The sequence below is a fragment of the Phacochoerus africanus genome, chromosome 14, assembly GCF_016906955.1.
Source record: "Phacochoerus africanus isolate WHEZ1 chromosome 14, ROS_Pafr_v1, whole genome shotgun sequence".
NCBI lineage: Eukaryota > Metazoa > Chordata > Mammalia > Artiodactyla > Suidae > Phacochoerus > Phacochoerus africanus.
In genome coordinates this window covers 49,631,280-49,646,824 of record NC_062557.1, presented here as the reverse complement: position 1 = coordinate 49,646,824, position 15,545 = coordinate 49,631,280, and the positions used below count along the sequence as shown (strand labels likewise).

The 15,545-nt window shown below is 40.0% G+C and overlaps 1 protein-coding gene across 1 annotated transcript in view; it reads left to right on the top strand.

Moving 5' to 3' along the window:
* Positions 1-15,545, top strand: part of UBE2G1 (ubiquitin conjugating enzyme E2 G1) — an 86,531-nt gene that overhangs the window by 48,154 nt on the left and 22,832 nt on the right. Inside the window, exon 2 of the mRNA XM_047756952.1 lies at positions 11,682-11,784. Within this exon, the coding sequence (XP_047612908.1) occupies positions 11,682-11,784 (103 nt within the window). The remainder of the gene's footprint in view (positions 1-11,681; positions 11,785-15,545) is intronic.

Below are 15,545 nucleotides of genomic sequence, written 5' to 3'. Positions count from 1 at the left end.
TACTACCATCTTAGGGAAAGGTGAGAAATTTAAGGCATGATAATGAAATATACCAGAAAATGAGTTAATAGTAGTATATCACTGCTATTTCCACATAGTCACATGTATTATTCTCCTCTCTGGAAGAAATCTTGGATTAGAACTGAAATGACTTGCTGCTTAGATTTTTTTTTTTTTCTGTAGCAAGCAGGGAATAGAGCCCACTTAGAGGAAATAATGAAAGACCCAGAAATCACACTGTTTTAGTATGCATTTATGAGTTAGCACATGTTAAATTTATATTACCCATTCCAGTTTTTACTTTGTGTTGCCTTATTTTGTATTTGTAATGTGAATCAAGTAATATGTGCACTAAAAGCAAATGAGTAGTCATATGCTATTTTTTCCTGTCGTTCAAGTAAGTTACATTTCTGTGCAGAGTTGTCATTCTGATATTTATGAATTTTGTGTTTGATGTGTTGCTTATTACAGCCAAAGAATGAAAAAAAAATTTAACAAAGTCATTTTGGTAAAATTTATGTTAGATATAAAACAGGAAGAGTTCCCATTGTGGCTCAGTGAGTTAAGGACCTGACATAGTCTCTTTGAAAGTGTGGATTCCATCCCTGGACTCCCTCAGTGGGTTTAGGAACCACCGTTTCCATAAGCTGTGGTGTAGGTTACAAATGCGGCTGTGGCATAGGCTGGCAGCTGCAGCTCCGATTCATCCCTTAGCCTGGGAACTTCCATATGCTGCAGATACAGCCCTAAAGAAAAGGAAAAAAAAAAAAAAAAAAAACCGCATATGTTGAAAAGGCAATTGAAAAAAAATCCGGCTTCCATTCTTTACCTTTAAAAACAAACCAAAGTAGGAGTTCTCATTGTGGCGCAGTGGAAACAAATATGACTAGTAACCAAAGGTTGCTGATTCGATCCCTGACCTTGTACAGTGAGTTGGGCATCAGTGTTGCTGTGAGCTGTGGTGTAGGTCACAGACGTAGCTCAGATCTGGCATTGCTGAGGCTGTGGCATAGGCTGGCAGCTGTAGCTCCAATTCGACCCCTAGACTGGGAGCCTCCATATGCCACGAGTGCAGCCCTAAAAAGCCAGAAACAAAAAACAAAAAAAAATAAACCCAATTCAAAAAAGAAAACTAAGAAACAACCCTAAAACATAAAAACACCCTAGAACCTGCTTTAATGAGTAATTGTTGGAAATTAATAGTAATTACCTGTATTTTTAAAATGAGGAATAATAAGGAGTTCCCTGGTAGCTCAGCAGGTTAAGATCTGGCATTGTCGCTGCTGTGGGTCTGGTTATTTCTGTGGCTCCGGTTTGATCCCTGGCCCAGGAACTTCCACATACCATGGAAAAAGTTAAAATATTAAACTCCTTAAATTTCTACTATAGTACTTGTTTTTGTGATTGGGAAAGCTTGTTTTAGATAAAGAGAGAAAAAGGACTTACTGGTAGTGAGTTTTTTTAATAAAAGTTAATTTTGCCATGTACATGCACAGGTATTTCAAAGTCTTCATTAGATTTTCAGTGCATCTATGGCTATGATAGAGACTTGAAACAAACATTATAGTTCTCTTATGACACAGCGAGTTAAGGATCCGGTGTTGTCACTGCAGTGGCTTGGGTTGCTGCCGTGGCACAGGTTCAGTCCCTCGCCTGGGAACTTGCGCATGCTGCAGATGTGACCGCCCTCCCCCCCAAAAAAAAGCCTCAAACAAATATTACATAAAGCCCAGATAAAATGACTGGTAGATAGTCAAACTCTGTAGACTGTTGCCAGTCGAAGGGAAGAACAGATTCCTAAAACAATACATGGAAAAACAGGATTTAAACCTAGAAAATGAAAAAGAGAGAAGCACTGAGACTAGAGGTCACTGACCATCTAGATGGAAAGTTTAAGTAGTTCTTAAGGCAGTCTAAGGAGGGAGCTGGATCCAAAGCCAACAGAAAATATTTCCTATGCTAAGTAGTGGGTTTTTGTTTTTGTTTTATGTTTGTTTTTTGTTTTTTGTTTTTTTCGCTTTTTAGGGCAACACATGTGGTTTCTCTGTTTCCATTATTTATATCGTCCTTTTGTCTTATTTTCCTACATTGGCTAGAATTTGGGCCGGGGAGCAGCTTAATTTTTAGTAATTTATGTGGTATCCTTTCTTTCTAGGGTGTTTTGGAGCCAGTTAAGAAATTTATATATGTGTACAATGAATGAAAGATGGGCACTATCAATTTGGATTATTTTCTTTTTTTTGATAGATTTTAAGATATGTTAAACACTTTATCTGTAATAACCTATATGAGAAAATAATCTGAAAAAGAATGGATATATGTATATGTACAGCTGATTCACTTTGCTGTACACCTGAAATTAACACAAGTCAACTATATTCCAATAAAATTTAAAACAAAAACATTTTGTATTGAGAATGGGTAGAAGCCTTTAAAAATTATGCCATGAATGTGTATTTTGATGATTAACAAAGAAAGTCTGTGATCTATATCAAGTAATAAAGCATCTTGTAATGGGGGGGGGAACCCACTTTATAAGGAAATGCTGTTAAAGACAAATCTGAAACCAAACCCAGAATTCATCGCCATAGTGAAGCAAGCAGTGAAGTAGGAGTTCAGTGACCTCCAAGTCCAGGATCTACCAATAGCTAGCTTTCAGCTCTTGAGTAGGAGAGTTATATAGTAAAATGTCCTGGAACAACTGGCTTATCATACTGGGGGTAGGTGGAGGGGAGCTAGATATTTATGTAAATTATAAAAGGATTGTGATAGTTACTCAATGCTTACAGTGTGCCAAGTGATAGGTTAGACACTGTACGTGCACAAATGTGTTCCTCAAACATAACTTGTGAAGTAGACACTTAATCCTCGTTTTACAGACAAGGAACCTCACATAGTGAATTAGCCAGTAGTTTAAATAAAAAATCAGATCATTAAAAGAAAGCAATCAAGGATCTTATAACCTGGGCTTGAGAGAGGGAGGCTTTTTTTTCCCCTTTATGTATGGCAAACCTAAGAGCCATGAAAAAGATAAGCTTTCAAAAAAACTCCTTATCTTCCTTGAACTTCTGTTTAGCAAAAAATGAAAATTGAAGATAATACAAATCAATAATGTTTTGTTTTGCTTTGCTTTTTAGGGCTGCACCTGTGGAATATGGAAGTACCCAGGCTAGGGGTCAAATCAGGTCTGCAGCTGCTGGCTGGACTACACTGCAGCTCGAGGCAATGATGGAACCTGAACCCACTGAGTAGGGCCAGGAATTGAATGTGAATGCTCATGGATACTAGTCCGATTCATTTCAACTGAGCCACACCAGGAATCTCTGGGTAGACCTTTTCTTGCAGGCCATGCTTGTGGTATACAGAATTTTCTGGGCCAGGGACAGTAATGACAACACCATATCCTTAACCCACTAATCTACCAGGGAACTCCTGTCATTTCTTTCAGGTTATTTTTCTAAAGTCTTCCAGGGTTTTATAGGTATTGTTAGGTGGCTGATAACGAACTTGGAATGAATTGGAATAGAGAATCGAGTATGTTATCATTACGCCGGGAAAATTTTGGTTGTGGGGCTGTTCATGCAAGTGATGATAAAAAGGGATGGTAAAGAGAGGTAGGTTTCACCTTGAGGCTGCTGCAGCCTGGAGAAATAGAAAATAAAACACACTCTGTGTATTAATATATGAAGTAGAGCAACTTACCTAGTTCCGTTGTACAAAAACAAGAAGGTAGGGATTATTAGATCGTAAGTAAAGGGTAACTGGTTTCCCAGAAACCTTAATTTAATTTGAGCAGTACTTAAGAAAATCCACATGAAATGAGGTGGTTAATGATCATTCTCACCTTCGGTGGTGTGGTGAATAGAGTCCCCCATTCATTTGCCTTTGGGGGGGTTGGTCGAACCCCACCATCCCTGCTGAGAACCACTTGTAACCCTTGTGTAATGTGGTTGAGGGTAAAGGAAAGCCAAGAACCACTGCTGTAAAGCATTAAAGGGGAGACTGACCATTGACCAACTAGGATATAAGCTCAAAAATATGACCGTGAATAGAGAAGAAGGTACTTTTAATTGGAAGCAATATGAATTGAGTGAGTTTAGACAAAAAAGGAAATTTGACTTAACCAGATTTGGAAGGGGGCAGGAGTGGTACCAGGGGTAAAAAAAATCCCTGTTGCTTACGTTTGGTTATTTGACTTCATTTTGGCTTCATTTTCACATAACTGCTCTCTCCTTGAGATTTAAGCTGTGGCTGATAGCAGCTTTTAGGCTTCCCCCTGGATTGGTGCTCCCTTTCTTTAATTCCAGTTTGAAAAATGCTCTACAAGATCGCATTCTCTTGACTTGTCAGGTATTCATTCACTCATTCTAAGCACCCAGGGGTGTAGGGTACAGAATAAACTGGTCTAGAATATCAACACGAAAACAAGTATTTGCGTGTAATGTTCAGGGGTGGGTAGTATTTCCCAAAAGAACTAAGATATGGCTTGTTCCTGAGATTCTGAGGAACATTGTATTGCTTTTATAGCCTAGAGTCTAATGAGCAATTTTAAAGGAAGAAAATGGACACTTGATATTTATTGTACTCTAAAATAGACATTTTTTTTTTTTTTGCTTTTTAGGGCCACATCTCTGCATATGGAAGTTCCCAGGCTAGGGGTCAAATTGGAGCTACAGCTGCCAGCCTACACCACAGCATCGCAGGATCAGATCCAAGTCTGCAACCTACACCACAGCTCATGGCAACACAGGATCCTTAACTTACTGAGCAAGGCCAGGGATCGAACCTGAAACCTCATGGTTCTTAGTCAGATTCGTTTCTGCTGCACCACAACGGGAACTCCTAAGATGGACAGTCTTTTGCCACACAATATCTGTCCTGCATCACTATCATGGGTTTTGCCATATCTTCCTAATGAACATAACATTAAAAAAAGAAGAAAAAGGGAGTTCCCATTATGGCTCAATGGTTAACGAACCCAACTAGTTACCATAAGGATGCAGGTTCCATCCTTGGCCTTGCTCAGTGGGTTAAGAATTTGACGTTGCCTTGAGCTGTGGTGTAGGTGGCAGATACTTCTTGGATCCCGTGTTGCTGTGACGGTGGTGTAGTCTGGCAGCTACAAGCTCCAATTAGACCCTTAGCCTGGGAACCTCCATATGCGGCAAATATAGCCCTAAAAAGACGAAAGACAAAAAAAAAAAGAGAGAAATGACTTGTTTAAAATGCTAAGACTATCGAGACTGACATAGTACCACAATCTGTGCCCAAAAGTATGGTCCAGGAGTTCCTGTCGTTGCACAGCGGAAACGAATCCAACTAGGAACCATGAGGTTTCAGGTTCGATCCCTGGCCTTGATCAGTGGGTTAAGGATCTGGCTTTGCCATGAGCTCCGGTGTAAGTTGCAGATTTGGCTCGGATCTGGCATTGCTGTGGCTCTGGTGTAGGCCGGCAGCTACAGCTCTGATTAGACCCCTGGCCTGGGAACCTCCATATGCTGCGGGTGCGGCCCTAAAAATGACAAAAGCCAAAAAAAAAAAGTATGGTATGGATTTTTTCTTGTGTGATGGAATTCACAAGCAGCCCTCCCATTGTATCTTTCATCAAATTATTTTTTAAAAATTGATGAAAAGTTTATATAAAACCGTAGATTTTAGTCTCAAGGCATAACAATTTCTTGTACTTTGGGGAATACCTGCTACAGTAAATTTTGGCAGAGACATATACTGTTGTTGCTGTATTTAAGTACAAGCAACAACATTTAATGTGAAGAAGCCTTAGATAGTAAGCGTTTGAAAAGGATATAAGCAAGGTGAAAAACATTGAAAATAGCAGAGAACTTCCTTAAGTGAAGTTTTAGGAATGTGGTCTAGACTCCTGCCAGGCAAATCTTTTTAGAAGCATATTGGCAAAATCTTTGCAAGATATGATCTCTGACCTCTTGCTTGTCTGCTCCATACATATTCCTTACGTTTTTGAAGCACAGTAAAATAAAATGTTTTGGATTAGGAAATCAGCTAGCCCTAGCCCATGGCATAGGATAAAGGGAAAAATTCTAATTTTAAGCAATCTTTTAAAGTTTATCAGAATTTATAAAGATGATGTAATTGATGCATTAAAAAATCTATAGAGGAAATATAAAACCTTTTGAGGTTTGCTGACACATTACTTTTTTCAAATTGATTAGTTAATGGAAGCTTTCAGGACAGGATTACTTTTCAAAGTTAATTTTGATGACTTGGTTTCTGGCAATTTGTATGCTTTAAAGTAATATGGCAATTTATTCCTCTGATAATAAGGTCCCAATTATTTTGACAAACCATCTTAATACTTAGGAGTAATTAGATAGTGTGCAAAAAGAAGGTTTTATTAAAGATTTCAAAAGTTCAAAATGAAGCAGTCCAAAAATAGTCACTTTACAGAAGTGCACCTTACACACAGCTGTGTGTTACATAAATAAACTTGACAGGAATGCACATTCCTTGAACAGGAGACCACAACCATTGAGACACAAAATCATTGCTGGGCTATAAATTAACAGTTTATATTTTTATATTTGGTTCTTTGTTAGATTTTGTCAACTATTGGTGTTGGCAAAGTGTATTTACAGTTAAAATAACTTACTTTTTCAATATCCAAGTATAAAATGACCTAGAGTTGGAAATTTGAATGTTGTTATTCTGAGACATCAGGGTTTTTTCCCTGAGTCTCGGTGAAGGTTTTCGCATGATCAACAAAATAGTGTAAACCATTATTTTAAACTACATTAAAATGCCCCCCCCCTTTTTTTTTGCTGGCGTAGGGGTTGGGAGGTCTTTTTAGGGCCACACTAGTGGCAGCATATTGAGGTTCCTGGTCTAGGGCTTGAACCAGAGCTGTAGTGTCGAACCAGAACCAAGCAGTGCCTGTGACCTACACCACAGCTCACGGTAATGCCCGGATCCTTAACCCACTGAGCAAGGCCAGGGATCAAACCTGCATCCTCATGATGCTAGTCAGATTCCTTTCTGCTGAGCCACAACAGGATCTCCTAAAATGCTTTTTAAACATTAAAAAACAAACAAAACTTTGAGTTCCTGCTGAGGCATAATGGAATCAGCACTGTCTCTGCAGCACCACGAGGCAGGTTCAATCCCCAGCCCGGCACAGTGGGTTAAAGGATCTGGTTTTGTCAAAGCTGCACTGTAGGTCGCAACTGCAACCCAGATCTGATTCCTGGCCTGGAAACTTCCATGTGCTGCAGGGTGGCCAAGAAGAAAAAACAAAACAAAGCAAAAAAACATTTATTGAGAAGAAACTTAAACGTAAAATAATTCCAAAGTATACTAACTGTGCAGTGAACCTCCATGTGCTCATCTAGACTCAGCAGTTACAAGGGCATAACTAGCCTTGTTTGCTCTCTCTCTGCCCTGTCCCTTACGATTTTTAAGAATGTCCCAAACACCATCATTTGTCTATAAATACTTTAATATCTTTAAAGATTTATGTGTCTCTTTTAAAAATCAGAGTGAAAAATCAGCATAGTGATTTTCCCTTTTTTTGTGGTTTGTAGACCATTGCTGGCCCACAGTGATTTCCAGGTTCACAGCATGCATACGTAACTGTCATTTAACAATCACGTGACACTCCAGGATTTATGAAGTTTCAATAATTGAAGTATAATCTACCCAAAGAAAAATGCATAAATATTGTGTATAGCATGCCATTGTAGGCACCCCCAGAAGTCTCTTTCACTTTTCCTCCCAGAAAGAAGGCTGTCACCATGGCCTTACCCTTTGTCATCCTTCACATACTGTGAGATCGGTTTTTGAATATGTAAATCTCATTAGATCACCTTATTGTTTTAAAAACAAAACAAACAAAAACATAAACCCTTCAAAGACTTATTTTTGCTCTTTGGGTGAAGTGTAAACCAACATGGCTTATTAAGGAGATTTGCTGTCCTTCTGACATTCTGTGTAGTTGCAGTTGTATGCCGCATCCCCCTGCCCCCCCCTTGTTCTAGTCCTCCATATTTCAAATTTTTGTATATGTTCCTCTGTCTAAGCTTTGCACTATCTCCACTCAAATCCTTTGTCGTCTTTGAGATAGCTTTGGTTTTTTTTTTTTTTTTTGTCTTTTTTGCCATTTCTTGGGCCGATCCCGCACCATATGGAGGTTCCCAGGCTAGGGGTCGAATCCGAGCTGTAGGTGCCGCCTACACCACAGCCACAGCAGCGCGGGATCCGAACCTCGTCTGCAACCTACACCACAGCTAAGGCAACTCCGGATCCTTAACCCACTGAGCAAGGCCAGGGATCGAACTCCCAACCTCATGGTTCCTAGTTGGATTCGTTAACCACTGAGCCACAATGGGAACTCCTGAGATAGCTCTTTTCTTGACTTTCTGTCTCTTTATGATTTATAATCTGTGCTTCCTTTGTGCCCCTCCAATTTCCTGTACTAATGTTGGAGCATTAATTTGCACATTGTAATTTCCTCCTAACTTCTTTGGGAATCGGGAGCTGGTAATCATGTGCCAGGTGCTGTAGTGTAGACAGTAGATATGATTAATAGGAATTTAGCAGAAGTCAAAGATTATTGGGTAAATTATTTAGGAAAGTCCTCATGGAGGAATATGGTGCTTGAATTGGACCTCAAAGGAAGCATTCATGAAGATACAGTAATGATCTGCCATTGTAGGTAGATTAAATCTGTTGAATACCCTTGGATCTAGTCTTGGGAGGATCCATTCTATGGGAAAAAGCCATGACAAAAGTGAGATAGATGTACATTCTTCAGCATTGCTTTTGCATGACTTAATGAAACAAGCAGTGGACACCATCACTCCTATAGGAGAAAAGCATGGAGAGAATTTACAAAAGATTTTTTTTTTTATTTATTTTTTTTTTGCTTTTTAGGCCCACACCTGTGTTATATGGAAGTTCCCAGACTAGGGGTCGAATCGGAGCTGTAGCCGATGGCCTACACTGCAGCCACAGCAACACCAGATAGAAGCCACATCTGCGACCTACACCACAGCTCACAGCAGCGCTGGATCCTTAACCCACTGAGTGAGGCCAGGGATCGAACCGGCATCCTCATTGATACTAGTCAGATCTGTTTCTGCTGAGCCACAAAAGGAACTCCCCACACAGCATTTTCTAATCTCTTACCCCGAGGTGGACATAGGAGAGTTTTACCCCTTTTTCTGCAGAGCAGGGACGGGCCTCCCAGGAAATCAGTAGCAAAACTGTGGCTCATTGGCTCCATCACCGTTTCCTCTAATATTTTTAGGCCATGCTCCCTCTGATGCATGAAAAAAAGCCTCATTTCCCCACCCCAGGAATTTCTAATAACTCACCCGTGGGGAGGAGGGCAGAAATCTACCTCTCAAGTTGAGGTTCACTGCATCTTCGGCCAAGCTGTTGAATTTTACTTTCGACAGCTTGAGATATAATTTGAACTCTGAAAAATCAAAGTTGTCCTTATTTCCCAAGTATGAAATACCATAATATTGAAACATTTAAAACCATACCACAGGAGTACCCTTTGTGGCTCAGCAGTAACGAACCACAACAGGAAGTGCCACAAAAGATTTTTAAAGAACCTAGGTGTATTGGGGTACCCTTGTGGTGCAGCAGGTTAAGGATCCTGAATTATCACCTCTGTGGTTTGGGTTTGATCCCTGGCTAGGAACTTCCATGTGCTATGGGCATGGCTAAAAAACCCACAACTTCTATATATGCTAATTTCAGAGTTTACCACCTACCTTTGTAAAATCCTACTGGGCTTCTGATGGAAAATGCAGCAACAACTAGGTGATTCCTGAATAGGTTATAGAATCTTCCATAAGACTCTTGTATATAGTGTTGGAGAGAATGGCCTGAGTAGTCTGCCCATGTCGTGACTGTCTCTGCTCTCTTAACTGACAGTACAAGTGGGGACTTTAAGCTCTTTTCACTATGTTTGCAGCATGTGGGCACTCAGTAAATGTTTGCATCCATAAAGAAAACGTCAAGATTGAAATACAATTTCTTGCATTTTCAGTATTTTTAAGATGTCTTAGAATAGCTGTTTAAAAGTAAAAAATGCATTTCTTATGTTTCGAAACACAGTACTGATTTAAAACTATTTATGAAAGTTTGCTTTGCCTGTTAGGTAAAAAGACTAGACTTAGCAAAAAAAAAAAAAAATCTCCCCTCAAATTTTAAGAAAAGGGGTCATTCATGTTTAAATATAAATAAACTTTCTCTTTTGGCGCTCTCTGTGTTTCATTGGCGTGTTGGGGTGTTAAATCCTAGTTGAAATAACCACCTCTGAATCCTCAAAAAATTAATATTTTCTTCTCAGTTACTTACATATTTTGTTCAGCCTTTATAGCACTCTTGAGTTGTGTTACACTTGCCATGAGACTGAGCTCCTTGAGGATGATGGCAGGAATTATATGAGAATTACAACCCTCTTCAGCCTCCCAGCAAGTCCTCTCTCAATTGCTATCCTGTGTTCTCTGTCCCCACTTCTTAATTTGAGCCAATCTGTGGCCCTTGTTGGTGATTTGTATATTTATACACACACACTCTCTTTCTCTCTCCTGATTGTGGTGATGGCTTCACAGGTGTACACATATATCAGTATGTAAAAATCATATAATTTAAATATGTGCCGCTTGTGGAATGTCAGTTATGTCATTAAAGCTGTGAAAAAAAAAGTCCTGACAAGACGCCCACCATCAATATGTCATTACTTAATCGAGCCATTTCTTCAGGAACTGTTCAGACCTTGTACTTTCTTACCTGCTCCTCCTGTTGGCATTCATTCCCTTAGGCTCCAGCTCTTATGCCTGGAAACTGGCCAGCAGGGCAGATGGACCCTCTGCTGTCTATGTGCTCAGAGTCTCATGGGCACAGCTGCAGATGTGTATCTCTGTCTCCCTCCCTCTCTGTCTCTCTTGCTCACATACACACACAGTTGCTAGTGTAAATGAAGTTTACTTAAGCAGCAAATTCCAGTGAAAAAGATACCAGGCGCTCTGTTGATATTTCTGAAAGTGTATATTCTTAAGACCACAGCATGAGGATTAACAGAGGTAATTTGGTTTCCCTCTAAACCAGAATCGCTGGGGGATGGGGCTGGATATCTACATTTTTAATAAGCTCTCTATACCGTTATAGTTATGTACCACCATAGAGCTAGTAGAGTGCTAAGAACAAGCTGGAAATCAGGGTAGAAATAAAAGGGCAGTAGAAATTGTTCTTCTGTATAGTTTGTTTTAGCAATTGCGTCCTTGTGTTATAGAGATGGAAATTTTTTTTGGTCTTCTTTGGGCCGCACCTGCAGCACATGGAGGTTCCCAGGCTAAGGGTCGAATCGGAGCTATAGCTGCCAGCCTATGCCACAGCCACCCCAGATCCAAGCCACATCTGTGACCCTACACCACAGCTCATGGCAATGCTGGATCCTTAACCCACGGAGCAAGGCCAGGGATCGAACCTGCATCATCATGGATTTGTTTCCACTGAGCCACAAGGGGAACTCCAAGATGGAAGTGTTTTGATCATCAGATAGCATTTTGCTAATGAATCCAGGTATATCCATTTAATAGGTTAGAATTTATACCATGTCTATTTAACTTCTGTAATGAGAGTTGGGTGAAGATTACATACTTAAAGTTTTTGATAAAAATTTTCTTTTTCCACAGAACTCAACAAAAATCCAGTGGAAGGCTTTTCAGCAGGTTTAATAGATGACAATGATCTCTACCGATGGGAAGTCCTTATTATTGGTCCTCCAGATACACTTTAGTAAGTATAATGAAATGACATTTGGAAGTGGAGCTCTTTTAATTAATTGAAATATGTTATTTTGACAAACTAAAGTGTCCCAGTTTGTAAAAGTGATTGCTAAATTAATCACTTTTAACTAATCACTTTTTTTTTTGGTCTTTTTGCTATTTCTTTGGGCCACTCCCGCGGCATATGGAGGTTCCCAGGCTAGGGGTCTAATCGGAGCTGTAGCCGCCGGCCTACGCCAGAGCCACAGCAACGCAGGATCCGAGGCGTGTCTGCAACCTACACCACAGCTCATGGCAACGCCAGATCCTTAACCCACTGAGCAAGGGCAGGGATCAAACCTGAAACCTCATGGTTCCTAGTCGGATTCGTTAACCACTGCGCCACAACGGGAACTCCAACTAATCACTATTAACTGATGTAATGATAGACATCTGAATGTGTCTATCGTTACATCAGTTCAACTGAATGTGGTATTATCAATACAACTGAATGTGGTATTATCAAAGAGCAATAGAAAAAGATGGAACTTCTTAAATATATTATGTAATACATTTTTAAAGAATGTATTATGTATATTTTTCCCCCTGTTCTGAATGGTTGCAGACTAACAAACTTACTAATATTTAATGTTCTTTAAGATGGATCATGACTATGTGGTGTTAGTGACTCGTACTAGTTCCATACTTTTAGGAGAAGTTGAGGCATTGGGGGGGAAAATGCAGCAGCCTTCTCAAAGCTATACAACAACTGAAGGACAGGAGGGACTTTCTCACTTACCTGTGGTCCTTGTTAGTATATCAGATAAGTTTTTGGTGATGGCCATGTAGTTTTAGTATAGATATTCTGAGAGCGTAACCCCTTCTCCTCTGTAAAACAGCTAATGGAAGAGAACATTCTATACCAGAGCAGACAGATACATGACATGCAGAGTTGAGTTGTAGTACTGATTTGGGGATTTTCTAAAAATGATGTCACAGTTGTTGCCAATAAAAAATTTTGGTGATCTAGGAGTTCTCTTGACACATCAGGTTAAGAATCCAGCATTGTCACTGTGGTGGCTTGGATCTGATCCCTGTCCCACAACTTTAATATGCCCTGGGCACTTCCAAAAATTTGTGTGTGTGTGATTTATTTCCCAGTGTTATATGTGCACTGGTAATTGTTGCAAACTAAAATAACTCAGTTTAGTCATTCTACAGCGTTAGTTTGGTAGATAACAGTAGCAAATGAAAAACATTGTAGAGTTATTCCCCCACACCCTCATTATTATTTGAAAACAAATTTCTTACCAAATTTTGCACATAAAATCATACATAAAATGTGGGTTATGGGCTTGATGAGGTTTTATTTGTCTGGGTTTTAAACTCAAAATACATTGTGTGAAGGTTGCTCAAAGGAGACAGCTACATTCCAGTGACAAAATCTTGTTACTCTTAGCGTTGATATGCAGCAAGGAGAGAAATTCTTCTAAACTAATGTCCATGTAGAGGATTAATTAGGCATTCAGGTTTGACCTCCATCTCTAAAGACCTCACAAAATTCTTACACTTTTTTCATGCAATGATGACAGGAATCTAAATATTAGCTGGTTTGTTATATATGTTGTGTCTTTGCAGCTTCACCAAAAAGAGACATTTTAATACTCATTGTAGTAATTACCAGTCCATTCTTCCCATCAATAAAACCTTTTTTGGGCCCTCTGTATATGTTTAAAAAGTGCAGGCTTTTGGAGTTCCCGTCGTGGCTCAGCGGAAACAAATCATGAGGTTGCGGGTTCAATCCCTGGCCTCACTCAGTGCTTTGAGGATCTGGTGTTTCTGAGAGCTGTGGTGTAGGTTGCCGATGCGGCTCGGATCTGGCATGGCTGTGGTTGTGACCAGCACCTGTAGCTCCAATTGGATCCCTGGCCTGGGAACCTCCATATGCGGAGGTTTCGGCCCTAAAAAGACCAAAAAGGGCGGGGGGCGGGGGGGAGTTACCAGTTAGTTAGGTTTATATTTTAGAATGTGCCTCAAATTACTAAGTGCCATAACTTTAGAATTATGGATTTTATTTTCCTTCAGCTTACTTGTATTTTATTTCTGCAATAAAATATGTTTTTAACTATTACTCAAAATTTTTTTTGAGGTTCCCTTGTGCAGCAGATTAAGGAAGCATTGCCACTGCTATGGCTTAGGTTACTGCCGTGGTGCAGTTTCTATCCCTAGCCTAGGAACTTACACATGCCCTGGGCACAGCCAAAAAGAAAAAAAAAATTTTTTTGTTTGTGTTGTAAAAAATGGACTGGAATTTATTAGGGCCTAACTGTATCCACCTGAAGTAGGGAGATCAACAGCCTTTGCTGTGGGGGCAGAGGGAGAGAGAGAGCACATATGCCTAGGGCAGGACCCTGAGAAAAGCAGAGGCAATTAGCCAGAAGAGGAACAGTGCTGTAGAGGTAAGCTTTCTAAAATGCTACCCAGAATCAAGCATTTAATGGTATTTATTGATAAAACAGGAAATGACTGGTGTTCTTGTGTGTCATGTCGGTGGTGTGAAGAGGATAGAGATCCAGAGTTGGCAGTGGGTTAAGGAGCACTATTGGGCATGAGTACATACACCTTGAGTGTAAGTAGCTGCCTGTGAAGAGAAGCAGGCTGGGGAGGAGGGTATAGAATTGAAAGTAGGCTAATGTAGGCTTAGATGGCACCCCAAACCTAAGTGATTAATTCATCACTTAGTAATTATAATTAGATCATTTATGTAATGGAAAGAATGAATACTATACCAAAATTCTTAAAAAGCTGGTGGGATATTTCAGTGGTGTCTTTAGCATTTGTGTAGTCACTAGAGGGCACTCTCTTTACAATCCACTTCATAATGGTACATTCAAGCATTACTTTGAGATTGATAGTTGCATGAGTATTAATTTAATTATACTTATTTTCTCATAGTATTAAGATTTTATTACTGCATTTACTATTAATTAATCTTTCTGGTGCTGTTAAGAATAGATTCTCAAGGGAGTTCCCATTGTGGCGCAGTGGTTAAGGAACCTGACTAGTATCCATGAGGACACAGGTTTGATCCCTGGCCTTGCTCAGTGGGTTAAGGATCCGGTGTTGCCGTGAGCTGGGGTGTAGGTCGCAGACGTGGCTCAGATCCTGCCTGCATTGCTGTGGCTGTGGCATAGGCCAAAAGCTGCAGCTGTGATTCCACCTGTAGCCTGAGAACCTCCATGTGCCACGGGCGTGGCCCTAAAAAGCAAAAAAATAAATAAATAAATAAAAAATTCCAGCCCCCAAAACCCGCTAAATTTTATAAATTTGTATTTATGAATGGTGAAATGTGTACCTTTTATCTCTTACTCTTTTTTTCTTTTGTCACTAATGGCTAGTCAAGAAGTTATGTTTTATTTTGTTTCTTACCTCTGGCTGTGACGTGAAGAATTTGAAGAGTCTTTTCCTTTTTTTTGTCTGCGCTCACTGCATGTGGAAGTTCCTGGCCAGAGATTGAACCTGTACCACAGCAACAGCTCAAGCCTTTGCAGTGACAATGCCAAATCCCACAACACTGCAGGAGAACTCCTGGAGAATTTTTTTTTTTTTTTTTGGTCTTTTTGCCATTTCTTGGGCCGCTCCCTCGGCATATATGGAGGTTCCCAGGCTAGGGGTCGAATCGGAGCTGTAGCCACCGGCCTATGCCAGAGCCACAGCAACGTGGGATCCAAGCCGCGTCTGCACCCTACACCACAGCTGACAGCAGAATCTTTTTTTTTTGTCTTTTTTTGT